The 27,211-nt window shown below is 49.5% G+C and overlaps 2 protein-coding genes across 2 annotated transcripts in view; both read left to right on the forward strand.

Moving 5' to 3' along the window:
- The window catches only part of LOC129345694 (uncharacterized), a 79,395-nt gene extending 69,532 nt beyond the window's left edge, over window positions 1-9,863 (forward strand). Inside the window, exons 11-12 of the mRNA XM_055002919.1 lie at window positions 7,804-8,451; window positions 9,667-9,863. Of these exons, the coding sequence (XP_054858894.1) occupies window positions 7,804-8,451; window positions 9,667-9,863 (845 nt within the window). The remainder of the gene's footprint in view (window positions 1-7,803; window positions 8,452-9,666) is intronic.
- Window positions 9,864-11,631: 1,768 nt separating this feature from the next.
- On the forward strand, window positions 11,632-26,799 carry GPR162 (G protein-coupled receptor 162). The gene is made up of 4 exons (XM_055002870.1): window positions 11,632-12,492; window positions 22,026-22,215; window positions 24,853-25,004; window positions 26,266-26,799. Exons 1-4 carry the CDS (start codon window positions 11,632-11,634, stop codon window positions 26,797-26,799), a joined length of 1,737 nt encoding a protein of 578 aa, XP_054858845.1.
- The last annotated feature ends 412 nt before the right edge of the window (window positions 26,800-27,211 follow it).

Below are 27,211 nucleotides of genomic sequence, written 5' to 3' on the forward strand. Positions count from 1 at the left end.
ACTGAGGGGGTGGCCAACTTGCTGTGCACTCCCAGTCCTGCGGGACAGGCGAATGGTGCAGGCAGCCTCCCCCCCGCTCCACTTATCTGCCCGCACTGCCACTGGCGTGCTCCCAGTGGCTGGCAGCTGTGCCCAGCGCCCCCTCTTTGGCGGCGCCGAGGGCAGACTACCCCCTGCCCCCCCTGTTGATCTGGCCCTGCCTCTGGGAGCTGCACAATATGTCTAGAAGAGCCACATGTGGCTCCCGAGATGCAGTTTGGCCACCCCTGGACTATACTAATGTATACTGTCTGTTGATTCCTGGTGGATGGTTTCTGCACTGTTTAATATGTCGTGCTTATTTATGCTTGATTTCAGCTCTATATTGAATTTCTGCTTGTTTTCAAAGTTCTGCAGATTTTGTACCTGCCTACCCCACGGCTGACCATATTGGCTCACGCTGTGTGTAACCTGCCCGGAGGCCAGCAAGGAAGGGGGAACCATGAATAAAATAAATAGCACACACACATGTACATACATATGCATACACGTATGCGTGTAAGTGTGTGCGCATATATCCTTCCTTTAATTTAATTAATGTATTAGATTTCTTGTTTGCCTTTCCTGCACGCAAGCTCAAGGCAGGTTACGACATCATACAGTAATACAATAAATTAGAACAACAATACACAATAAAAGATAAAATACACAGTTTCATAATTCCAATACAAAAGTTAAAACTACCATCTAAAATGCAGCCTGTGATGGTTCACCACAATACATCCTGGAGACAGGGCAGGCAGCTCACCAGAATATAAAAAAAGTGGACCAAAGGCCGCAACAGAGAGGCCAACCGGGTCGTTCGCCCATGCCTCAACCACCACCATAAACGGCGGAACATCTCCATCTTACGGGCCCAGCGGAACTGTAACAAGTCCTGCAGGATCCTTGTCTTGATGGAGAGAGAGTTCCACCAGGCTGGAGCCAGGGCTGAAAAGGCTAGATGAACGCCTTGGGGCCAGCGGATCACCAGAAGATGTTTGTTGGCAGAATGACATGCCCTCTGGGCAAGAGGTGGTCCTGCAGGTATGTTGGTCCCAGTCTACTGAGGGCTTTAAATGTCATAGTCTGTACCTTAAACTTGACCCAGAATTTGACTGGGAGCTGGCGCAGCTGACACAAAACAAGTTGAATATGCATCTTAACCAGAGTCCCAATAAGGATACGTGCCGCCATATTCCGGACCAGTCTCAAGGGCAGCCCTACGTAGAGCTGTACAGTAATCAAATCTGGAGGTGACCATTGCTTGGATCATCATAGCTAGGTTGCCAGTCGAGTGGTAGGGAACAAGCTGCCTGATCTGATGAAGATAGAAGAATGCAGATCTGGCAAGAGAGGCACCCAGCACCACGCCCAGGCTCCTCACCATTGGAGCCGTATTCCCAAACCCGTCAACCCTTGATCCAGGTACAGGACCTTGGTCTTCATAGGATTCAATTGACTCTGCTTTATCCATCCAGTCACAGCTGCCAATGTCCTGGCGAGGGTATCCAGCGCAGCACCTGGCCAACCATCTAACAATAGATTTAACTGGGTGTCATCTGCATATTGATGACACCCCAGACTGAATCTCTGAGCCAGCTGGGGGGCAAGGGCATCGGGGAGATTATCACCCCCTGAGGGAAGCCGCATACCAATGGGTGGTGTGAGGACAACTGCTCCGCATTGCATGAAGAATGGAGTTAATCCGTTGCTTTGATTCTTTCTTTTTACACAATACAAGCAATACCTGCCTTTTCTCTATAGCATCTGGCAAAGAGGGAGATTTAAATCAGGAGTGTGGTTTAATGTCCCCCTCCCCTCGCATTTCTGCTGTAGTCAAATTTTGAGCCTCAGCCAACAGACTTAAAATAAAAATAACCATACCAGGAGATCTGATCTGATGTGTGCAGCTTGCCTCTTGGAGAAAAGGTGACTCTGTACTCTGTCGAGGGATGTTCCCCCTGCTTCCATCTGCATCGGGATGTGCACTACGCATCACCCCCCCCCCCCCCGCGCGTGCCCATTTTCAACCAATCAGAGTCAGATTCTCAAGCAATGAGAAAACAGCAAATGACATCTATTTGCTATTTAAGCACAAGGGAGAAGTCTGATGGAATATTATTACTCATTTTTAAGTAGTACTTTGTATGTGTGTGTGAAAAGTACTTTGCAGGCCTTCTCTCACTCGGTGCCAGAACAACCCCTGCTGGATGAGTCATTAAAGTGCTTGCTCTCCGGGGGGGGCGGCGAACAGTGGAAGTGAGAGACCTGCACAAGGTCAAGCGGCCAGAATACAGCACGGGGTGGGCGGACAGGCGGTAATCTAGGGGTCCCAGGCTCAGATCTCTTGAGTCTAGACGACCCCAGACACGACTAGTGACAGAGCAAACCGTCCTTGGTTGCTTTACTAAACCCATCTGTGGTCACTGCCTATACAGTAGCAGGGATCAGCCTGCAGTCTGCACATTTCATAGTCGTGAGACCGTCAGCAATATCAAACCATGGCTCTGTGCAGACATCCATCCATCCCTCTCTCTCTCATACTTATTTTTCTCAATGACTCATATATATGGTTATTTATACTGCCTGTCTCACATTTTAAGTGCCTTTCACTGAAAGCTGCTTGCTCCCGTCTCTGGGGCTGACTTGGTGCTGATGAAAAGTGAAATATGAGTGCACTGATTGGTTTAGTTTATTTACTTTCTAATCTAGATTTGTTATCCCGACAGTCTTCCACAGAAAGTGCAGCTCTCTGCTTTAGTGGAAGAATAACAGGGTTGTTAAAGAGCCTTTATCAGCAAGGAATAACAAAAGAAGGGTGGGTGAGATCCTACTCTGCGCTGTCTTTAGTGGGAATATCTATACACACTGTGGCCAGAATCCCCCCAAAACTATGACTTTAGCTCTGTCTTCCTTGCTCCAGAATAAATTACTTTTTAAAGTGAGGGGAGTTTCAAATACAGCTTGTGATATGACAGAAAGTGGTCAAAAAATGGGGGAAATGTAAAAATTGCACTTGTCCAGCACAAGCTACTCACAAGCCACTGGGTTGAGCCTGGAGAGGAGACAACTGAGAGGTGATGTGACAACCATTTTCAAGTACTTGAAGGGCTGTCATATAAAGGATGGTGCTGAGTTGTTTTCCGCTACCTCAGAAAGTCAGACCAGAACCAACAGGTTGGAATTAAATCAAAAGATTTTTTGGCTAAATGTTAGGAAGAACTTCCTGACAGTTAGAGTGATCCCACAGTGGAACAGGCTTCCTCGGGAGGTGGTGGGCTCTCCTCCTTTGGAGGTTTTTAAGCAGAGGCTAGATGGCCATCTGACAGCAATGCTAGAGGGTTACATCAGTGCTTAGTTCTCGTGGCCCCTTCTTACACGCCCAGGGTAAGGCCGATTGCCACCTTGGGGTCAGGGAGCCATTTTCCCCAGGCCAGTTTGGCCAGGGATCCTGGAGGTGTTTTGCCATCTTCTGGACATGGAGCAGGTGTTTTGCCATCTTCTGGACATGGAGCAGGTGTGGGAAGGGGAGGTATTTGTGAATTTCCTGCATTGTGCAGGGAGTTGGACTAGATATCCCTGGAGGTCTCTTCCAACCCTATGATTCTACAAGTGCAAATAGCTATCTGAATCCTAGCCAGTGCGTTTTGTAGCAGAATTGCAGATGAAGGACTTCTATGGGGATTTTGTCCTAACCAAATCCAACAGAATCCGGATGGCCAACTTGGAATTAAACACTACATGTCACCCTGGTTTAAACAGAGACTTAAAGGTCGCTGTGGTTCAACAGAAACCTTTCAAAAACAAAATCCAACGGGAGGCTGCTGAATTGGAATTCATATGCAAATTTGACGCTGTCAAGCTGGGACTGAATAGAGACTATGAATGGTTATCTCATTATCAGAGGTAACTGGTTTCCTTTACAGCGGTGTGGTCTGGGGGAGCCCAGTGACGCCGGGTGTGGGCTTTCGGGGACCAGAGTTCTCTTTGTCAGATGCATCTGGCAGGGAGAGCTGTGGTTATCGAGGGCTTATACTACATAGAAATTGGATGCTTTTACTGCTGCAAACTAACACGGCAAACTGACTACACACCAAAAGGAGATGTTTACATTTACTAGCAAAGGAATGTTTTGGTTGCCTCCCCCCTAATTGCATCTTGTCCCTCCTCTCCTTCTCTCCCCTCTCCTCCCTCCTCTTCTGTATTTGACCAGTTTGTATCATGCATCTGACGAAGAGAACTTGATTCTCGAAAGCTTATGCTGCAATAAAATTGGTTAGTCTTAAAGGTGCTACTGGACTCTTTTTGATTTTGCTACTACAGACTAACACGGCTAACTCCTCTGGATCTTTGGTTTTCCTTAGTCGCTACAATCTCTAATCGCTTTACAGAACCCACCGTATGGAAATTTTGACTGGCTGTTCTTAACATGTTTTACCAGACTATAAGCTTATACCAGCATTTATAAATTTTCACTTAAATGTATCATCTTTCTTAGCTGTTCAAACCTCTATTTTCTCTCATCATCATTATTTGTAACTGCTATTCTGTTTCAGACACCCGAGAGCTCAGACTTCCAAGTTTTATTACTGGATTCTCACCTAACCTTTCTACCTTTCTATCCAAATTTGAAAAGAGAAACTTTTCACATTAAAACATGGAATCCCTCAGTTTCCTAGAAAACCAGGAGTCTGTCCCCCCCTTTGCCAAATAGTACATAGTAAGTTAGAAGTAAGACTCATTGATTTTGAAAAAGAAAAGAGAGCATCATGAAGGTGGTTTTCTTTTTTGTTGAGCAAACTTTTGCACTTTTAGGTAGGACTGCGTTTACGTAAGGGGACAGCTTGTACTACGTTCTCAAAAGCCCTTTCCACTGTATGGTACAGAATCCTGTCCATCCGGCACCTTCTGTCTCTTCCTTCTTCTGACACAATACTATAGGTTCTGGTTTGCTCAACACTTGCCCTGAATCAGGTCCTTTTCCTCCAAAGAATGCAAATGGCCCAGCTCCCCAATTCACGTATATTTGCATCTTGCTCCAAAACGCCCGCCTGCTCAGACGGCAGCCGGAATCTCCATGCTGCTGTCAGTCATCACTGTTCATAACCATAGAATTCTGTAGCCCCCAAAGATCCAGTACTCAGTCTTACCTAGGGCTCCGTTTGGCTACCTGAATGCAGAGGCATCCTAAATGTTTGGTTTGGGTGGAGGGTGGGAGGGGGCTGAAATATTATGGAAATCGCCAAGGAAGCAGTCTGCAATCCAAGACCTGCATCCCAGACAATGCAAACTCTCAGAGTGCAAGGACAGGCTCCAAGCCCTGCACCCTTCACAAGAAATCCGTAAAGCGCACTTCTTGGGTTGCATGGGCCAGCTACTCAGGGCAGGCAGCAAAAAGCCCTGAGCTGGTCCTGCTGATCTCTCGCAGTACAGTCCTAAGAAATGCTTTCCTGGAAGCAAGTCCCATTGCATTGATTTGTGTAGGATTCTGAGTAGACCTTCTTAGGGTGGCACTGTTGGGGTTGTACAGTATCATACTTCTGGACCAATACTAGTGGCCCAAAACACATGAGCCGCTATACAGCAATACTTGACCCTGTTCTCTGATTGGAGAGTTGTTGTTTCCTGAGACGGCGCTGCTTAGTTGCCTGTTGGAGATTTATGGAGCTGCTTTGGGAGTTGAATTGGAATGTTTTAAAGAAAAAAAATAGATTATCATGGTTTTTAAATGTTGGGTCTATTTATTGGTGAATAAGCAGAGTTTAGAAAAAGCAAGCAGACTCTTGCAGCACTCAGCCCAGTGCTGAATCTTGCCTCGAGCCTGCCTGTGCTGCAGCTTCAACCAATTCGCACCTCTTTCTGCCTCTGAGGATCTGTTTCCTCTCATCACCTTCCAAAACTCTGCAGGATATTGCGTTCCAAATGCTGCAGAGAGAATCCCCGGACCCTCGGGAGGAGGTCTCTCACCACTGGCTTCCATGGAGTATTAGCAAACTGTCAGCTAAACGCAAGACCGTCTCCCAGCACCCAGGATCATGCCACCCCACCCCATCCTTCATCCTGACGTGAATAAACTGGCTAGATCCTTAACAGATTAGAGTAACAAGGCAGTATCTGGATTTATGTTGGCATCCGCAAGAGTGGCTTTGGCAGAAAGGAGGACGGTCCAGAAACTAACTGCTGTCTGGGGATCTTTCAGCTCAGTTGACGTGACCTCTTTCTTCAGAGAATTAAGCCTAAATTATTTGCCAGTCTCTACTCTGTCACAACGACCCACACTAATTCTTTCTCCGGCACCTCCAGATTCCTGGCCTCAAGACAATATGACTAATGATTTAACCAGATGGGACAAGGAGAACGGCTAAAAGCCAGATCTGCCTTTCCATTTGGCGGATGCGGTATCTGCGAGGAAGGCAAGGAAACGTGACTCTAGGCGTGATTCTGGCAAAAGACTGACGGATTCCCTCCCCCCTTGAGAACTTAGGGGATATAAAGAAGTACTCTCGCCCATGATACGCACTCTCATTCCATTCTCACCTCTGTTCGCAGGTAGAGCTTCATAAACCTCTAAAATCCACTCAACTAGAGAGGATGGTGGGACAAAAGAAATGAAGGATACACCACGGGCAATGGTTTCAGGTAGCCACACTGGTCCAAAGCCAAAAGCAGAAGCCACACAACTTTTTATTAAGACAATGAAGACATCTCTTACCCCTCAAAAACTAAGGCCTATCTCCAGTTTCTAACTAGCCCTTGTTCAGACCCCATTTTTAACATCAAAATGAACACTCTTTGTGATCTACTTTGTGCACCCGTGCATCCACAATGACCACGACACTTTCCCTAAAACATTCAAAGAACATACTCCCAATAGGCCTCAACTCTCATGTTTTCCTAAAATACATACCCAGGCACATGTAACATACTCCAGTGTATTATTCCCACATGAGGCACAGTAGCTCTCTCTTTCTCACTTACACCTGTAATGATCACATCTGATCTTTATAAAATGGACAAATAGATCCACCAACATTTTTGTGGCCATGCTACCAGGGCTTTAGCAGATGAGCTGCCAAACAGGTTACTTTTACATGCAAGCGGTTATTTTTTTATGCAAAGGCAGAGGCTTCACCTGTTGAATTCTTGCCTATTAGGCAGACTAAAAGACATAGGAACTCTTTTGGGCAGGGTGGGGAGGCACTTTTACATAAATCAAAGGATTTTTCACACCCTGCCATATGGTTCCTCTCTGTGTTATGTGTATAATCCACACCGTTGCAAACACATTCACGTTCCTTGTTTAATGTGGCCAAGAGAGGTAGAGCACGGCTTTGATGCACAATTGAAAAGGGCTTTTTAAATCCCTTGGGGCTGGATTAGTGGGCAGGCATGGCATGGCATGGCATGGGGAATGTTTCATGTTCGGTGCCCAATACCAGCTAATGGGCTCTGGAAGGAGGTGGCGTGAAGGGCCTGTGCCTTAGCCCTGCGAGAGCGACGGCCCGCAGTAACCAGGCCCGACTCAGCAACAGACGCCCCCACAGCACGTGCCCGACACCCACCCCGTTTCGTGGCCACAATCTCACGGCGTTTCTGTCCCTCGTGCCCTGACCTGGATGGCCCAGGCGAGCAGTTACGCGGGGCCAGCCTTGGTTAGTAATCGGAGGGGAGACCTCCAACGAAGGCCAGCGTTGCAGAGGCAGGCGACGCCCCCCCCCCCCGCTCCTCTCTTTCTTCTTCATTCCTGGATACTCCGCCTTTCTCCCCAACGGGCCCCCAAAGCGGCTCACGACATCCTTCTCTCCTCCTGTCGACCTTCACAACCACCCGGCGAGGTAGGTGAGGCCGAGAGCGGGGGCCCTGACGGCGCGGGGATTCGAACCGGGCCCCGCGCGTCCCCGGCCTGCCCCCTCCCTCGGCGCCCCGAGCGCGCAGCGCCCCCCGCCTCTGGCAGGGACGGCGCGCCGCCTCCTGCCCTCCCCAGAGGAGGGACGCCGAGCCCCGCCGAGCTCCGCGCCGCCTCCCCCCGCGCCCGCATTAGCGACGGAGCGGCGCGCCAAGGGCCGGGCCGGGGCGGCTGGACCTCGCGGGCGGGCATGTGGGCAGCGGCGGCGGGCGGGCGGGCGGCGGGGCGAGGCGGGGAGCCGCGCCCGCAGGCAGCCGCGCAGGCAGGCGGCGGCCGAGGATGCTCCGGTCGCCATGGCAGCGGCGGCGGCGGCGGCGGCGGCAGCGGCGGAGGTAAGCCGGCTCCCCTCGCGCCAAGCAGCCCCGGCAGGATCTGGCCTGGCCTGGCCGCCCGCGACGCCCTTCGCGCCGCCGCCCCCCCCGCCCCGCAAGGGCTCGCCCGCCCGGCCCGGCCCATCCGCGCCCTTCTCCCGCCAGCCGTAACCACTGGGGGCCACTGCCGGCCGCCATGGCGCCAGGCCAGAGGTGAGGCGGGGGGGGGCCGAGCCGGGCTTCCCCCCGGGGCCCCCCGCCCGCGGCAGCAAGGCCCCCGCCCCCCCCCCCGCCCGGCTCCCGCCCCTGCCCAGCCCGGTCGGCCCCCCATCCCCTCCCCTCCCCGTCACGAGCCGGGTGAGTTCACTTGTTTCCCAGCGCTGAGGCAGAACTTCCCATCTGGAAAGGCGGCTGGCAGGGTGGGAGGTGGCATCGCACAGGAAGCGCCGGGTGGAGAGCTGCCAGGAGAAGGCTTCTGGGCAAGCAGGTGCCGGCTGGGCCCGCAGCCCAGGTGGCAGCAAGGCAGGGGGACTGGGCCGGGCCGGGCCGTGTGGAGCCTTAGGTGCTTTGGCATTGGAGCGGGCACCGGGAGCGCACCTGCCTCTGCCGGGTGCTGTGCTGCTCTGGCTACACTTCTCTGTGCCATCTGGGGGAGAAGCATGATTCCCCCGCCACGGTGCAGTGGAGGATTACCAGGGTGCTGAAACGAGGTGCCTGGTGTTCCCACTGGGCAGCGGCACCAATTTCCAGTTGCCTGTCAGTGGTAGGACGACCGCCACTAAAACCTGCACAAGCTTTTTTGGCCAAGCAGAATAGGGTGGGGAGAAAATCAAAACCTTGCCATGGGCAGTGATGCGCACCCTCTCGCCGGCTTACAATAAACTATTTACCCGTACAGAAAGCAGGCAGGATGCCAGGCAGGGCACAGACTTAGCTAAGCCCCCCCCTCTGCCCCCGCCAGACCAGCCCAGGTCAGCAAGACAGATCTGCAGCAGCGAGTCTTTCTTTCGTCAGCCTTTGATGCCGTTGATCATGAGGTGCTGGTGTTGTGATGCTGAGCATTTGTGTGCATTTGCAGGTAGGTGGAGGGGCCGGGAACAAGCCGCGGCTGCCAGTCTTGGAGGGAACAGAAAGGCACTGAAGCCATTTGCTTTTCTGTTTTGATTTTTAAAGGTCAGCCTTGGTGGTATTCCTAGAAATGTCTCCCTCCCTGCCAGTCTCCAGTCTGCAAGGTGGTCTTTGGGACAACTGTGAAGAAGCCTAAAAGTACAGACAGAAACTTGTGGCTGGTGGTGGGCCGTGAGTCAAGGCCCCCCCCTTTAAAAGCCACTTGTAGGTCAGCTGGGAGGCATGTGGTGAGGTGGGACTGCAGTGGGGAGCGATTGTGTGGGGGGGGGCGTAACTGCCGATCTTGATGGGGGAATTCAGGGCCACAGGAGTGGAGGATGCGTGACGAACAGCAGGAGAAGGCGACACCTGGGGACACAGGACTGGGCTTGCATACGGAGCCTGGAGACAGTGGGAAGGAGAGCCTCAGCCAGAAGGAGAGCCTTGGGCCGCAGCAGCAGCAGCACGGGCGCCCAAACTCAGGACGCGTTAGCAAGGATGTGCATAGCATGCGTTGAGTGTGGGCCTTGCCCTGTTGTCCGGTGCCAGAATACGAAGGAGGCACAGCATGGAAGCTGGGGTGGGAGGTGTGTGTATGCTGCCCTGAGTTCCTCTGAGGAAAAGCCAGCTAAAAACGTACAAGAGAGCGAGCGAGCTCTGCTCCTGTTCATTTATGTGGGGCTTGTGCCAGACAACATCCCAGTAAATTGTGCCTCTTGGGCAAGGTCTGTTGGCCGCCTTTCCTCCCATAGCAGCACCTGCAATTGCTTTGCAGCCACCTCACTTCACCTCCTGGTGGGAATGTTTCTAACAGGCTTGCCAGAGCAAGGGAAAATAAGGAGAGGGGGGGGGGGGCTTGGTGCTGGATTCCGTGTGTCGTTGTGCAGTGGGCTGCCCGTTACCTTCCTCATTCAGCATGTGGGCTGATGAACTGTAGTGGTTTCTGAGAGGGTGTTCACATATAGGAGAGAGATTTTCTTATTTTTTCGTTTTTATTTCTCTTCTTTTTGTAGTGAATATCAAAGCTTGAGTCGCTGAGGATCTTTGGAGAAAAGATTAATCTTTCCTACAGTTGTTGGTCAGCTTTCTTCACTTTCTAAACCCAAGGAGAAGACTTGGGGAGGGGGAGAGACCCAAAAGAGAGAACGGTATTGCCTGGTGGACGCTGGAAAAAGAACTCCCTGGTACTGGATCTGTTTCTGAGAGGCTAGAAATCTGCAGCAGGGACGTTTGGTGTGTGAAGCCACGTGTTTTGTGCCCTCGGAACACCACGGCCTGCATTGTTCCGCCATCTCCCACTCCTTCTACATCCCTTGAGAACATTTAAATAATCCCGTTTTTGTTCAGGAGACAGAAAGCAGAGGTGGGTGCTGTGTTTAAGAAAAGGCAGTAAGTTAAGGAAAAGGTGATTTTTTTAAAAAGGAGGGAAAGAGCAAGGAAGAGATGCCAAGACAAGTCTTCAGTGGGCTCTGGTGGTAGTTAACATTAAAGAAAGTTTCTCCTCTTCTTCATCTTGTTTTTTCTCAACATGTATTATTTACTTTGAACATGTATACCTGCCTCCTTATATACTAAAGTTTTTTAAAGTTTTTAAAATTATAACAGTAATATAAGAACATTAACTGCAGGGCAAAATATTACGTTCACAAAGAGAAAACCAGCAGTACAGAGAATCCCTCCAAATAACCCCACCCTAATTAAAACCAGCAGCAATCCAATATTTCCATATTCCAACAATTCGGATAGTCAGACTTTTACTGACTAAAGAAGTGAAACTTGCCTTTTCTCCAAGACAGGTGTGCTTCAGTTGACATTCCTGGGGTGGCTATTCTGTAACCTTGGGGGCAACTGCCGTGCAGGCCCTGTTCCTCTCTGTCCACATTCCCATTTTCCGTAGAGAGTGAGCAGAACCCCATTTAATGATCCTAGAAGGCCGGGCGAGGCGGGGGATTCCCCTAGAGTGCAGAAAATCAGATTTTAATTCTCCTCTGGGTTTTTTTACAAATGGAAGCCTGCTATAGTAAAACACAAATTTAAAAAGACCAATATAAGCAAAGTGAAAGAAGCCAGAGTTTAAAAAGAAATGGATCCAAAGAGCAACAGTGAAGAAAATAAACTGAAGGAGGAAGGAAGGAAGGAATAACAAGGGCCAGAGGGACCCTCCCATTAGTGATGCCTCCCCAGGGGTCTCCTCCTCCCATCTGGCAGAAGATGAGGGAGGAAGCATCTGGTTCTCTGCCAGGGCCCCGCATGTGATCTTCTGTGCCCCCCAACTCCTGAGGCACGATGAATCACATGGGCGGCAGCATGGGGGACCTCTCGAAGGCCACCTTGCACAACAACTCCCTCTGGTGGCTGGCTTGCGGCCTCCTGGCCCTGCTGGCCAACTCCTGGATCATCCTGAGCATCACTGCCAAGCAGCAGAAGCACAAGCCCCTGGAGCTGCTGCTGTGCTTCCTGGCGGGGACGCACATCCTCATGGCCACCGTCCCGCTCACCACCTACGCGGTCGTGCAGCTGCGCAGCGAATCCCCGGACTACGACTGGAACGAGAGCATCTGCAAGGTCTTTGTCTCCACCTACTACACCCTGGCCTTGGCCACCTGCTTCACAGTGGCCTCGCTATCCTACCATCGGATGTGGATGGTCCGGTGGCCGGTCAATTATCGCCTCAGCAACGCCAAGAAGCAGGCGCTACACGCTGTAATGGGCATCTGGATGGTCTCGTTCATCCTCTCCACGCTGCCATCCATCGGCTGGCACAACAACGGCCAACAGCGTTACTACGCCAGCGGCTGCCAGTTCATTGTCAGCAAGATCGGGCTGGGCTTTGGCGTCTGTTTCAGTCTGCTGCTTCTTGGGGGCATCATCATGGGCCTGGTGTGCGTGGGCATCACTTTCTACCAGACCTTGTGGGTGCACCGGAGGAATCGGTGCCATCACCAGCGGGCGGACGAGGCTTCCTCCTCTTGCCCTGCTGCGGCTCACAACACCTTCAATGTGCCAGCCATTGTGGTGGAAGACGTCAGAGGGAAGCGGCGGTCATCCCTGGATGGGTCTGAATCGGCCAAGACTTCCATGCAGATGACTAACCTTATCAGCGCCATCGTCTTCTTGTACGACACGCTGACTGGGGTACCTATTTTGGTAAGGAATATCTCCCCCCCCCCATTCATTTTCCTCCTTCATTATCCTAGAACAGTGGTTTGCAAACTTTGTGCCTTCGGGAGTTGCTTTCAGCATCAACTTCTTTCCCAAGGAACCCTTGCATTTTGCAAAGGTTTCTGGGGTATGTAGTAACTATAACACACAGTTGAAGTCTGTCTGTTACTAGATGTGGGCCCAAATACACCCTCTTTCAGCTGAACATTGCCAGGGTGAGCAGTAAGCAAGCTATCTTTTGTGAAAGCTTGTCAGCCAAGACTGATCTTCTCATTGAGTAAACCCTGGAAAGTTTCTAAAGATCTCAGTATTCCGTGGAACACAGTTAGTTCAACGGCCTCTCTCCTAGAAAATCAGCAGCTCTCTCAGTTTGCTAACAAGGCCGAAGGGGTGCAGGGAGAATTGAGAATAGGTTCCCTCTGCAGTATCATCAAGGCTGTAGGCAGATAATGGGTTGGATCCAGATTAAATCAGCAATTTCCACTGATTCCCCCCTGCAGAACCCCTTCATGAGATTCCTCGGGGTCGCCTGTGCGCCAGGAGCAGCATTTCACGGAGCTCAGTGGGCTGCCGAGGGAGGGAAAGTTCCATTCTGCTGCTCTTGGGAAACTTAGCCTGGATCCAACCCAGTAGCTTTTAAGGATAGTGAAAATTGGTAGTGCAGAAATCAGCGTTGCCCTGTGCGATACTCGCCGGTTTCTTTTGTTCCACTACTTTCTCTGGCCGAATATGTTTTGTAGGTTTTTGAATTGTTGTAAAAATCAGAGAAAAGAGCGAGGTGAAGGGGGCACATCTCAGCAGTGGGTCTGCCATTCCAGTACTAAGCCATTATTAGGAAAAAACTCTATCATGTCTCCAGCCTCAGATATCACAGAACTGCTCTGCGGAACAGCCTGTCGAGGGTGTCCACTCTGCCTTGGCCTTAGGATGGGCTGGTCAAAGGACTTTTTTGAAAGGAGAGAGAGGCCGTTTCCACACGTCTTACCTGCCTGCGGAACATCGCACGAAAGACCTGGAAGACAGCGCCTTCACGCGCGAAATTGCGCCAGGAAGACGCTGTTATCCGGGGAGTTTTGCCCCACAAAACCCAGTGGAGTGTGTTGTTAGATTTTCAGAGTAGAATCTGGGAGAGCCAGGTTCAAATGGCCACTGTGCCATGCAAGTTCACTGGGTGACTTTGATCCAGTCACACACGCTCAACCTAACCTACCTCTCAGGGTTATTCTGAGGATAATACGGAGGCAGGGAGAATGATATAAAGTGGCTTTAGGTTGTCATTGTGGAGAAGTAAATTAATAATTATAGATGAAGCTGGAGGGGGCAGGTAAAAGGCAACTTATTTAGTGGGTTTAAAGGGGAAAAGGACATCGGGGAAGGTGAGCATATAGAGGCTGCCAAGAAGGGGGAAAGAGGAACTGGAGTGGGGAAGGGCTGGAGGGAAAAGCGAAGTACTCCCCCACAAGTCCTTGCAGGTTCCCCAACATGCAACTGGGCTGAGCTCAGCCGGCACCAAAAACTGGCCCATAGGGGAGAGAGGCTTGGGAGGGGAGGGGAGGGAGTGGAAGCTGAAGATAGCAGGGGGGGCAGGCAAAGATGGGCGAGAAGGAGAAAAGGAAGCAGAAAAGAGGGGAGAGGCTATGGGGAGCAGGGGAGGGGAAAGGACGTGGGTCTCCACTTGTAGAATACATACATACTATATGTATATAGAAGCAAAATTGTTAAGGACGAGGGTTCTTTTCGCATGGTCAGCCATTTGCCAGGGCCCCGGGAGGGCCAGTCATCAACCCTAGACTGAGCAAGGAGGCTTTGAAGAAGTGCGGATCCTAAAGGAATGAGTGCCTTGCCTCTGGATGCCTCTTGCAGCCAGAAATGGGAGAGAGCCCCACTAAGCAGTATCGCAGGGGTGTCTGGAACAGTCTCCTGTTTCCAGCTGTCCCGGATTCTCAGAGGGAGGGAACAGAGGCAGAGCCCAGCTGTCTCGGTTTGCAGAGCTGTTGGAGATCAAAACAAGCATTCGCCAAAGAAATGATTTTGCAGGGTTCAGTGGAATGTTAGGAACGCTCTGGAGCCTCGGAGAAAGAAGCTGTGCAGTCCAAGAGCTCCCCTAAAGACTTTGTTGCTGTCCCAACACCCCCACCTCTTCTTACCATATCTTCCGTAGCTTTCTGGTTTATGGTGAGAAGGCAAATCACGCTGCTCCCAGAATATGTAAATACATGTTACAACTAGTTCTTGTGGCCCTGTCACTCTAGCATACCAGGAAGTCATCTGGTTTCCACCTGGGGAACCCAGACCCAACTCTTTAAAAACCTGCACGTTTAGCTTGATCCTCAGGGAGCTGGAAAACAGCTGGCCCTGTTCAAGCTGGCATTTATTTTCCCAGTTCCTTTTCCTCAGGTCTGCCTGTGAGTTTGCCCCAGACAGCTTCCTTGCCAAATGCTACCAGGGAAGGCTTCTTTTAGATCTTCTCAAAAACTCTTTTCTGTCTTCTCTCTGTGTATGTCTTCCTTCCTTCCGTTCTTTCTTTTTACTTTTGAGAGAGCAAACTATGGGAGGGAGGAGAAAAGAGTCTAGGGAAAGTGGCCTCTTGGTTTCAGACAGCTACACCAAAGTTGCATGGCAACTAGGCTTGCCAACCTCCAGCTGGCATCTGGAGATCTCCCAGGATTACAACTGATCTCCAGACAAAAGAGATCAATTCCTCTGGAGAAAATGGCTGCTTTGCAGGGTGAACTCTGTGGCAGTACACAGGCATTGACTTACACAGGCAGAGAAACCTTCCCAAACCAGTGAGCCAATAATGTGATTGTGGAAGTCTTGTGCACAGAAATCAGAGAGGCCTCTGTGAGGTGTGAATGTGGACTAAGTGTTGTGGTTGGATGCCGTGCCTATCTGAGCGGGCATTAAGTTGTTCTGAAGGGCGATAGATAAATCGTATGTTATTATATATAAATTGAATGTTGTTATTATTTGCCATCTATCCCTCCCCACTCTCCAAAACCGGAAATGTTTAGGTGGCCTAAGGAAATGGAAACTGACCGTAATTGGTTTGGATCAAGAAGTCTGAGGACATTTTAGTTGGATTAGTTACCCTTCCAAGGCTAGCAACTGGTTGTGTTGAGTGTACTTTGAGCCAAGCTACAAGTGACGCCTGACACAGGTTGGACACTTGTCAGCTTCCCTCAAGTTTTTTTTTTTTAATTTTTATTGGATTAGAAATCACTATAATATCTATTACAATCAATTTCCTTTAAATATTCCCGTTCTAACCCCCTCCCTTCCCCCCCCCTTTTGTTGACTTCCAACAGTTTTCCAACCCCTTATCCGTTTTTCCCCCTACTCATTTCAAACTTATTTTATTCTATTAAACATATACTTTCACTCTCTTCTAAGCTTCTCTATTATAACACAGTGCTGTCTCTATTCCCTTTCCCACTTAACTTATCAACTAACAGTGCAATCCTAAGAAGAGTTACTCCAGTCTAAGCCCATCAAAATCAATGGGCTTAGACCTGAGTAACTCTGCTTAGGATTGCACTGTAAATGTTACATTCCTGGCATATATTCTTTAATAATAACAGTCATTTGTCTAATAGCTTCCCTCAAGTTGTGATGGGAAATGTAGGCATCCTGGTCTTGCAGCTGTAATGGAGAGCCAAGCTGTAAAACCAGGATGCCTGCCTTTCCCATCAAAACTTGAGGGAAGCTGACAAGTGTCCAAACTGTGTAAGGCATCACTTGTAGCTTGGCTCTATGATTCATTAGGTTTGGAACGCACAGCCATAGAGAACGACTGGCTTTTTGAAACTTCTCTTCTGTACAAAGGGAACACTGGCCTTATTGTCCTTTTGACTCCTTGCTCCCTCAAGCCCCTCTTGAGAGACTGCTGTGCAAAATTTCATCTCCCCCCAGTGCTCTCGGTAGTGTTGCCAGCCTCCAGGGGGTGGCTGGAGATCTCCCGGAATAACAACTGATCTCCAGGCAACAGACACCAGTTCCCCTCGAGAAAATGGCTGCTCTGAAGGGTGAAGTCTATGGCATCATACCCCACTGAAGCCCCTCCCCAAACCTCGCCCTATCCAGGCTCCACCCCCCAAATCTCCAGGAATTTCTCAACCTGGACCTGGCAACCCTAGATCTTGGGGTGGTGGAGGTGAAGAATCCCTGTTGAGGAAGGTGACAAGAAGAAGAATTGCAGTGGTTGTCTGTGTGGCGAAAACTCTCCGAAATCATTGTCAGCTTCAGCCACTGCTGGCTGGCCTGGCTTAAGGGATGTTTATCCTTATCTTTTAGATGCACAGAAGGATGTTGATGGTGAGCACTCAATCAATAGAGAGGAGAAGAACAGAGCTTTTCTTTCAACAATTTTAAAAAATAAATCCCCTCACAGCATAAAATGTTAATCGTTTGGGGACATTGTTGAGGGCACAAAGAACCAGATTTGGCAAATAATCTCTCACCATTGACCTGCATGGTAGCAGAGTACACATATTGCAAATAATTTTTTAAAAATTAACTGTAAAACACATTTTAAATGGAAAAGGTCATAAAATGTTGTGGGCCTGAGGAGCAGCGTTTGGTCACACTGATCTGTTGATGTCATAAGTACTATCCAGTCGATGGTTTTCACACTTGAGCAACCACATTCCACGCTGCGCTTGGCATTGCATTGAACACAACAGATGTAAGCCAGAACTGTATGTCTCCCTTTGAAAAAAAATATGTTACAGTCTGTGCAATGTAATATTCTTGTGCCCAAAAGACTACCTTTAGAAAAGAGGTCTGGACTTGGCAGAGCAAATGACATTGGCACATATATTTCATGCCGAAAAAAGAAAACACATGATTGATTATGTGAAAAGGCTCCAAATCCTAGCTGCAGTGGCCAGGTTGGTCTGGGGATTGGGCTACTGGCACTCGGGTGGGTGGCCAGCTAACGTAGCCATAGCAAGAATTAGCAATAGTAAAATAGTTCTGCAGTTAATATTCTTTAATGAATAGGGGGGAACCAGTGTGGTGTAGTGGGCAGAGTATTAGACTAGGATCTGGGAGACTTGGGTTCGAATCCTCGTGCTGCCATGGAAGCTGCTGGGTGACCTTGGACCATCACACTCAGCCTAAACTACCTCACAGGGTTGTTGTGAGGATGGACTGGGAGGGGAGAAGAACGAGGTAAGCCACTTTGGGTCCCCTTTGGGGAACAAAGGCAGGGTATAAATGAAGTAAATAAATACATTTAGTTTGTTTGATTTCGAGTTGGTTGGTGCTGACGTGCACAATTTCAGCTTCTCCTGATGGTTTGCTCCTCGCGGTGCAATGGCCACAGCGTGGGTTAAAGGTAGGGTTGCCATCCTCCAGGTGGTGGCTGGAGATTTTACGTAATTACAACTGATCTTGCCATAGAAATCAGTTCCCCTGGAGACAGACAGACAGACAGACAGACAGACAGACAGACAGACAGACAGACAGACAGATAGATAGATAGATAGATAGATAGATATAAATAAATAAAAAAATCAAAGTATCTGTTGGCCCTTTGGAGAAGTGATAAAGAACAGAGAAGTGGCCCGTCATTTTCCTGTTCTAATAGAGTCATCCTAAAAAGAATTATGGCCTTCTAAATCTGCTGAAGTCGAATGGGGCTTTGAAAAGTATAACCCTGCTTAGGGTGGCACTGTAAAACACACTGCTGAAGCCCGCTGTGCTTTTGTCCGTGGGGGCACGAGAAATCGCCAGGAGAGGCATTTTGAGGGACATTTTGGGCAGCAGTGCTGGGGGGGCTGAGAAAGCCCCTTCCCTGGGGGGACTGCTCTTCCCAAGGAGATTTGTGTATCCCTCTTGGTCTTCCTCCAATGGGGAAGATTTCTTTTTAGTCTGGCATTTCCTTACTAACTGTGTTTCTTGTTTGTTTTAAATTGCTGGTTTCCTATGCAAGGGCTGTTTTTAAAGTTGATTTTTAATTGTTGTTTGCCACCCTGAGGGCCCTAATAGGGTGGAAAGGCAGGAGGCAAATGTTATAAATAACTAAAATAAAAATGAAACTCTGTGGGCAGAAATAGTTCTGTCCACAAAAACACTTGGGAGAATCCAAGCCGGAAAGGATCTCTTTTTCGTTTCCTCCCTCCCTCTTAGATCCCAGTATGGATTTTTCCAATTTGTCTTACTTTCAATGGATTTTCAGTGCCTGTTTCCATGCAAAAGGGAGTCCAAAAAATGCTTTTTTGAAAAGTTCATGCCATCCATCCTAAATGCTACACCATAGAGCAAAATGTCCCTCTTTTTTAGCCGCCTTTCCTACCTGCAATCACTTTCATGTGAGTTTTAGACGCAGCTGGTATGTTACTTGCATTGGTTTGCATGATTGGACATAAAACAGTGGCTAAAATGGTGAGATAATGAAAACTATTATTATGAAAATCTAATAGCAAAGCAGGTGGCCCCTGTGCCCAACTGCGAGTGCTCCAGGGGCATCCACAGGCATCGGGTTTCTACTCTCAAGGGGTTCTCCAGGAATGCAGAAAAATGCAACTTTGTAAAGAAAAGCAGCAACAATAACAATATCCTAATGAGGAATGTGTGTGTTCCAGGAAGTGTGGGTTGTTGAGGAAAAACAGAGAAATATTAAAGGGGAATGACGAGGACAGAGGGATGGAGGGCGACAGGGAAACTGGCCTTGAAGACTCCCATAATCCCGGAGGGTGAGTTTGGGGGCATGTCTGTCGGGATTTCCATATTGTCTTCACCCCCTTTCAGCGAGTCTTTGTGACCCCAGCTTGTCACTTATTTCTAACACAATAATTTACTTATTTGGCTTGTGCCCGTTCCCACTTCAAGTGGTATTCTGTTACCTTCTGTTTTTAAAATTCTTAGATGTAGTTATACATACACAGAAAAAATTACATTGTCGGAATGCTGAAAAGGAGAATGAATGTCGCAAATTGCAGGGTCTGTTCCAGGCATTTTCATCGCCCCAAGCAAGGTAGACCCATCATCTCCTGGACACAGGCTCAGGCAGCGGTCCCGGACATCAGCATCTTCACTTGGCTCTTGCATGGGTGGTTTTTCTGGAGAACTGGCCTTGGAGAAATGGCATGGAATTTCTCCAGGCGATGTTCTTAGCAGTGCCTGATTCTGTACTCCGCTGAAGGCACAGGAAAGGGGGAATGGAACAGCCTTGCTGAAAAACAGGGCCCAGGGGCACGGAGACTTGGAAGGAGGCGCCCAGTCCCGTAATCCTTCTAGAGGCACAAGAACCCCGGGGGCAGCTAGACCGAGAGGTCTGTTGTGCCGCCGATAACCCCCCTTTCGCAGGGCTGCTTCTCAACTCCCCTCCTGTGGCACAGAGGCAGCACATCAGGCTCTTCCTGGAAATGGGGGGGGGGGGTTTGGTGGCTGCCACGGACACTTCCAGCGGTTGCTGGATTTTTGCAGGTGCCAGGCACGGATTGCTCCTGTTGCCGGCGACAGAATTCAATTCTTTGCTAGGGGGCCAAAAAGTTCTTTTGTTTTTGTCAGCTGAGAAGAACTTTTTCCCATTCATTTTATCTACCATTTAGTGTTAAAATTGTGTGAAATCTCATAAAATCGTTAGATCACATGCAGGAACATATCTGTTGAGAAAACAAATCAGAAGGGGACTTTGGGGTTATCTGGGGGCTGCTTTGGGAAGAGGTGAAAGAGAGGGCTGGGCGACATTTTTAAAAGTATTTCTGGTTTTATACCATATATAACAGCCCTAAAGGCAGGCCATATATAAAGTAAATACTAAAATAAAATCATATGTTGTAGGCAACATTTGGAAAATGTGCATTGCAGCACTTGGGGGTGAAACTTTGACATTTTATTTTATTTACCTCCTTTATACTAGGAGCCCCGTGGCGCAGAGTGGTAAGCGGCAGTCCTGCAGCCCAAGCTCTGCTCATGACCTGAGTTCGATCTTGGCGGAAGCCAGTTTCAGGTAGCCAGCTGAAGGTTGACTCAGAGCCAAGCTACAAGGGATGCCTGACACAGGTTGGACACTTGTCAGCTTCCCTCAAGTTTTGATGGGAAATGTAGGCGTCCTGGTCTTGCAGCTTGGCTCCCCATTTAATTGAAGTTTACAGAGCGGCAGTCTATGGGAGGGAGAACATGCGGTTGGGAGAGGATTGCAGGCATCGGGCTCTCGCCAGGCGCCCCCCTTCCCCTCCTCAGGGTGTGTGTGTGGGGGGGGGGGGGTTCTGTAAACTTCAATTAAATGGAGAGCCAAGCTGTAAGACCAGGATGCCTACATTTCCCATCAAAACTTGAGGGAAGCTGACAAGTGTCCAACCTGTGTCAGGCGTCACTTGTAGCTTGGCTCTCGGCCTTCCATCCTTCCGAGGTCGGTAAAATGAGTACCCAGTTTCCTGGGGGTAAAGTGTAGATGACTTGGGAAGGGAATGGCAAACCACCCCGTAACAAAAAGTCAGCCAGGAAAACGTTATGATGTGACGTCCCCCCATGGGTCAGTAATGACTCAGTGCTTGCACAGGGGACTACCTTTACCTTTGCCTTACCTCCTCTATACCCCACCTTTCTCCCCATTGGGGACCCAGGGGGGCTCACATCATTCTCCTCTCTTTCATTTTATCACAGCAACTTTGTGAGGCTGAGCGTGTGTGGCTGGCCCACGTTCACTGGCAGGCTTCCGTGGCAGTTCCCCGGGTGCCAGTCCTGCACTCTAACCCCTGCGTCACATTGGCTGGTTTTAAAGGGCTGCTGCTGTATTATCTTTATCTGTGGAAGAAACTCAAACAATATAACTCTCTGAGAGTCAGCCCTTAGGACTCCTGCCCAGAGCCCCTTTCTATGTGAGAGGGGAGGACCAGCAGAGCGCGGGAGGTAACGAAATGGGGGGAGTCAGGAAGGCCCCTTCCCTGCTGCCCTCCCGTGAAACTAGTGCCTGATTAACAAGTGCAGGACAACGAGGTGGTAGAAAGGTCTACACCAGGTTGCAAGTGAGGGGTTCCGTTTCGGGAGGCTTTCCCCCTCCCCTAGTCTCTCCCAATACTGAAAACTAGCAAGCAAAGAGAGAGGGCCTAGTATTCCCTTCGTATGGAAGTTTTTTTTAATGCCGAGGAAGCATTTAAAAGTCTCGTAGAATCATAGAGTTGGAAGGGACCTCCAGGGCCATCTAGTCCAACGCCCTGCCCAAGGCAGGAGATTCCCGACTAGTAGTCCGTGCTTCCACCTTATCCCCCTGCATGTATAAATGAGGCCTAACAGCAGTCCTGGTGAGACAGGGCTGGTTTTTAAGAGAGTTGAAAAGTGGCTTCATGTGCCACAGTGTACACAAATACTTATTTTGTCACCTCCAAACAAACAGGTTGGGCAGGCTTTTGAAAAGCACAAAAAAACTGCAAAGCCTGTTTGTCAACAGAATGCATGCCAACACACGGAGCGGCACTTTGAAACCGACTGCCTGTTTTCTGGGCATCATTGTTGAAAACAGAGAGCCTCATTGGGGAATGCGCCTCATCCCATCTCCTCCCTGTTTTCAGGTGGTGAGTTTCTTCAGCTTGTGCAACGACAGTGCTCACACCTGGATGGTGCTGGCTGTGCTCTGGTGCTCCATGGTGCAGACGCTGCTTCTCCCGTCCTTCATCTGGTCCTGTGAGCGCTACCGGGCAGACGTCCGTACGGTGTGGGAACAATGTGTGGCAATAATGTCAGAGGAAGACGGGGACGAGGGTGAGCTTCCTCTGACTCCATGTTACTTCTATGCCATGTGCAGAGCAGGAGCCCTGCGGGGAGGGGTGGGGGATGTCGCCAACTTTGGAACGAGACTTGTGGGCAGCGCTTTCCTGGGCTGTGGGCTCAGTAGCTGGATTGACTTAGCACTGACAGGACAAGGGTTAGATTAAGATGGGTTTGTTGTCCAGGATTTTAGTTAAATTGCTTGATTTGGTTTTCATGAATGGTGGTTGTATAACATCCCAGCCCCATGCCCACTGCTGCCTGCTGGGTCCTTCCTATTGGCAATCTGGTAGCGCTGCCTTAAAACACTGAATTGGGACTTTTTAAAAAACGGACATAACTGGCCAGTCAGCTGGCTTGTTATTGGCCAAGTGCCCTTAAATGATGCAGAGCGTATTGACAAGAACATACGGAGAGCCTCGTGCGTTTTGATCAGAAGTCCATCTGGTTGAGCACCTGTGGTTGGATCCCGTGGATCCATTTTGCACGTTCCTCCAGCAGAAGGAGCCGTCCCCAAGACACTCTCCTGAGCCTCTTGCCTCAGAGGAGGACTCTGCTCTTGACTCAGTGCAAAATGGGCCCATGGGATCCAGCCCACTGTTCCCAGGGGGGGCCAGCCAGGTGCTTCTGGTGAGCCCATAAACAATGCACACAAAGTGAGCATTTGATGTTCGAAGGTATATTACTTCCAAACCTGGAGAGTTTCTTTAGCTATTACAGCTAATTGATGGTAGAGCAATCCTCTGTGGATTTCCTTTTTTTAAAAACACCTTCTTCGCAATTTATGGCAGTGAATTCTACAAGTCTAAGAGTTTTAAAGATTAAAAAAATTGTCCTGAACTACTGGATGACCTTGGATTGGATCCTAGCTGTTGCCAGCAGATCAAAGCTCACAGAAAAGGACCGTCCCCCCCCCCCTACCAGTCTTCCTGGATCCCAGTGAACTCCCCGAAATTCTGGGGCTCTGCTCATGAATAGTGGAGGAGGGGACAGAACTGGGGTCTGCAGTGTGTGTGTGTGTGGGGGGGGGATTGCTTCCCTTCCTCCACCCAGAGAAGTGCTGTTCTACCAGCAGAACTCCTCCACACTGGCAAACATTGACTTTGGATCCAGCTGCCTTGGGTTTTATTTTTTAAGAGGTGCACATATATTCATTTGTTTCTAAATCTATCCTTCACTTTATTTTAGGATTTTTTGCAGAGCAGCAGAATTGCTCCAGAGATTGTTTGTTTGTATACATGTGTAGGTGAGGCAACAGAGAGTCTCTCTACATGAGACATCTGACACATGAAGAAAATGTGTCGGGAGATGCAATGTTAGCCAGGAAGGGCAGTTTAAAAGGACAGAGCCAGCAGCAGGGCAAAGGCTTGGCTGTACACTAGAGCTGTGTGAAGGGGCTGTGAAGTGCAGAAGGGAAACTTCAGCCCATTATAATCTCTTCAGGTCCAAGCCTGGCTTTGGAAGGCAGTTCCAGCCCATTTCCGTTCCTCTCTGCCCTCCGGTTGTCATCCCACATGGTTTTAGACTGGAGGGGTGAAATTGACAGAGCCTTCAGAGAGGTGAAGATGAAATTAACAAACCCTCTGAGGAGTGATCTCTGCCAGCTCTGTCTTTTTAAACTACGTTTCCTGGCAAACATTGCATCTCCCTACACTTGATGAACACGGGCTGAGGCAACTTGTGTATAGAGACTCAGAGTTAGCCCTCCAGAGCCCTTAAAGGTGCCCTCCAGGACCAGCTTTTCCTTAGATCAAACAGACTGTGCTACAAATATAAATAAATTATTTTAGTTATTTATTTTTTAAAAAATTATGCCACCTCTCCAGGAACCTGACTGAGATGGCTTACAAAATAAAAATATTGAAAACAAAACTTTAAGCAATATTAATTAAAATCCAGCATTAAAAACCCTGCCCAGCATAAAACCACAGACTGTATAAACAGACCACTCACAGTTTAAAATAATAGTTTCCAGACTAAAATAGGGTTAAAAAATCAAACCCTCAATTAAAGATTTTTCAGGGTCTGCACTGGTAGAGAAAAAATCTGTTTGTATTGAATGGTGCAAAAGCTTGTTTAAACCATCCTCCCATTTCTAAAAATGTGGCAGGGGCCTTCCCCTCATTGTATGTCCCTTTCCTCTGACATAAAGCAGAGAATTGTGGGATTGGAAAGAATCCAGGGCTTCTGTTTGCCTGTCCTTTGCTCGCAGGCAAGATGCCCTGTTTAATACCTGTCCGGCATTTTCTTGGGGAGCTGAGGAAAGAGGCAGGAAGCCAGTTCCCAGAAATGCTTGGGCACAGCCATGCAAGTGCTTGTGGAAGTGGTCACAGTCATGAACACAATGGCCATTAAGCCTGCATTATGGGACATTTCGCATATGGGGTCAGCTCAGTCAATGTGTGCAGCAGACCCCCGTTAAGGTAGATGCAGAAAAATGACTGCAATGCAAATTCAGTAAGTACCTATGAGCACAAGAATCCCAAGTTCCATCATACTAACATGGTTACATGTCTGCTCTGGGTTTCTGCATGTGGTGGGGGAAGGAAGAGAGACTTTGGGATTTTCCCCTCCAGTTCTTTGGAGAACTGGGGGAGAGGGAGAGATTTTCAACTCCTTGTCTTCGTCCAGATGGCACCGGTGACGATTATGGTGATGGGAGGATCTGCAAGGTGCGGTTTGATGCTAACGGTGCTGCCGCTATCAAACGAGACCCCAGAGACGCCAAGCTGTTGCCAGTGCATCACATGCTGTTGCCACATGACAGGGTGCATTATCTGCAGGTAGGCTGCCTGTTCTCTAGAGTGTACTTGGATGAGTTTAGTGACCGGCTTGAGACATGACCTCCCCCTCTGCATGTCTGCCAAAGATGCGATCACACGGACATACATCTGAGAACATAAAGCTGCCTTAGAATGAATCAGAACGTTGGCTAGTTGGAGATGCCAAGGACTCACCGGGGGTCTTCTGCATGCAAAGCGCTTTGTACGTATAGGGCCCAGTTTGCGCCTCTTTTGTTGGCTGCACATCTCTTGGGCACATACCATTATGCAATACTCTTAGAAGCAGCTAATTCCATTATATGCAGCCCTCCCATTATCCAGCGTGTGCACATTCACGCTGTGGATGCCACGGTTGCTAAGGAGCCCTGCATGGGAAAAACCAATGGGCATTTCATGCATTTGGCGGGGGGCGGGGTTTAAGATGCTTTTTCTGCTGTTTCTTCCCCACCCCTAAAAATATAACAGTGCACAGAACTGAGAAGCTAAAAGCTTCACCAGATCTATCTTCCCCATTTATTATACATATTTCTGGATTAGCAGTTGTGGTTGATAAAGCAACCCTAAAGCTTCAGGGGCGGGGGAGAATAGGAGGTTAAAACGCTGTTTGTGGAAAAGGGTTGGGGGGAGGTGTTTTGCCCATTAATGTCACAACACAAGCACCATGAAATCTACGGTTACAAAACAAATGTGGCGGCAGTGACCCAGGGGCGGGAGGAGCTGGCATCCGCTCAGCATCCTGGCTCTGCCACCTGAGCGCGGGGTTCCCTGAGGGGCCTGATTGCCCAGTGAAGAATTCCATTCTGATGAATGAGAGTGAAGGCACTTGGGGGGGGGGCGTGGGGATCGACAAGCACACGGGCACGTGGCACTTCTTTTTAATGGCATGCAGTGTAGATATACTGGACACTCATGCAGCTGCCTTCTGCTGAACCAGACATCGGTCCATCACGGTCAGTCTTGTCTACTCGGACTGGCAGCAGCTCTCTGTGGTCTCAGGCAGAGGTCTTACGCGTCACCTATTACCTCTCTCCAATTAACGTTTTTGCCATTTTCCATTGTCTTATGCTGTGTACTCTTAAGGCCCAGCACAAACCCTCTGGCTTGTGACCAGCTGCTAGAAATGGGAGGAGCCAGAAGTGCCATTCGTTAGGTATTTGTCATCTGAACCGAGAGTTGTTGTGGGGTCTGTTTGTATTGAGAGGAACCACCTCCTCCCCTTTTCTGCTATGGCTTTGTCTCCCGTGCTTTTCTTTCTGAACAGGTCCCCCTCTCGCGGAGAATGTCCCATGACGAAACCAACATCTTCTCCTCCCATCGCTCCACCCTTTCCTTCCTTCACAAGTGGTCCTCATCCGATGACATCCGAGCAGCCACCCCACTCAAACCTGGAGGCTCCCCTGGCTTTCTTCACCCAGAACTCCGCAACTACCATCACCGCCGACGGCCTCCTGAAGACGAGCTCACCACACTGCGGCAGTTCTTGGAAGCTGGGCTGGCTGCCCAGGGAGCAGGCTCCAGTGCCTGCTTCTTCCGTGATGAGATCACCACCTTCATTGACGAAACGCCAGCCCCCTCCCCGGTGGGCACTCCGCGCCACTCACGGCTCCCGTTCTCAGTGCAGCGGGAGAGGCATCCGTCCTCGGGGGGTGCTGGGCCAGAAGAGGGCCCTGCCAGGGATCGAAGGTCTTCACTGACTGGGGAGGAAAACCTTGACCTCTGCAGTGGGGAGCAGGGGCCTGGCAAATGGACCATGGCCACGCACGAGGCACAGAACTTGAGAGAGCTTAATCTATGAAACAGCGTTAAACGCATTTGCTGGGATCAGGATTTTTATGTGAAAACTTCACATGTCTCTCCTCCATCCTGGGACCCAAGGGAGAATTTAGATCCTCATGTTTTTCACCATGTTGGCAACAAATGAGGACATTGTGCATTGTGGGTCCTGATGTAGTGGGGAAGAACAAACCACAAAAGGGGGCGGGAAGCAGCGTTGTTGGAAGGAGCATCGGGATCTTGCTCTCAGGAGGACTGATACGTGCCCCGGCCCCTGCCGCTCCCGAGGGCCCCCGTTTCACGGCTCCAGGCCCTCGATAGGTTTGTTAGCTCCACCCATTCCCCCTTCTTAGCTCTACCTACCATGAGAAACATTTATTGGTTGCCAAGCGTGGGACAGGATGGCATTAAAAAAAATCTATATTTGGAGTGTC

The sequence above is a fragment of the Eublepharis macularius genome, chromosome 18 (genome assembly GCF_028583425.1).
Source record: "Eublepharis macularius isolate TG4126 chromosome 18, MPM_Emac_v1.0, whole genome shotgun sequence".
NCBI classification, from domain to species: domain Eukaryota; kingdom Metazoa; phylum Chordata; class Lepidosauria; order Squamata; family Eublepharidae; genus Eublepharis; species Eublepharis macularius.

Excerpts from the sequence above, each read along its gene's own strand:
- GPR162 (XM_055002870.1), top strand. The coding sequence starts at position 11,632 with ATGAATCACATGGGCGGCAGCATGGGGGACCTCTCGAAGGCCACCTTG. Across the intron at positions 22,216-24,852 it reads AGAGGAAGACGGGGACGAGG|ATGGCACCGGTGACGATTAT; the intron begins GTGAGCTTCCTC and ends GTCTTCGTCCAG. Across the intron at positions 25,005-26,265 it reads ACAGGGTGCATTATCTGCAG|GTCCCCCTCTCGCGGAGAAT; the intron begins GTAGGCTGCCTG and ends CTTTCTGAACAG.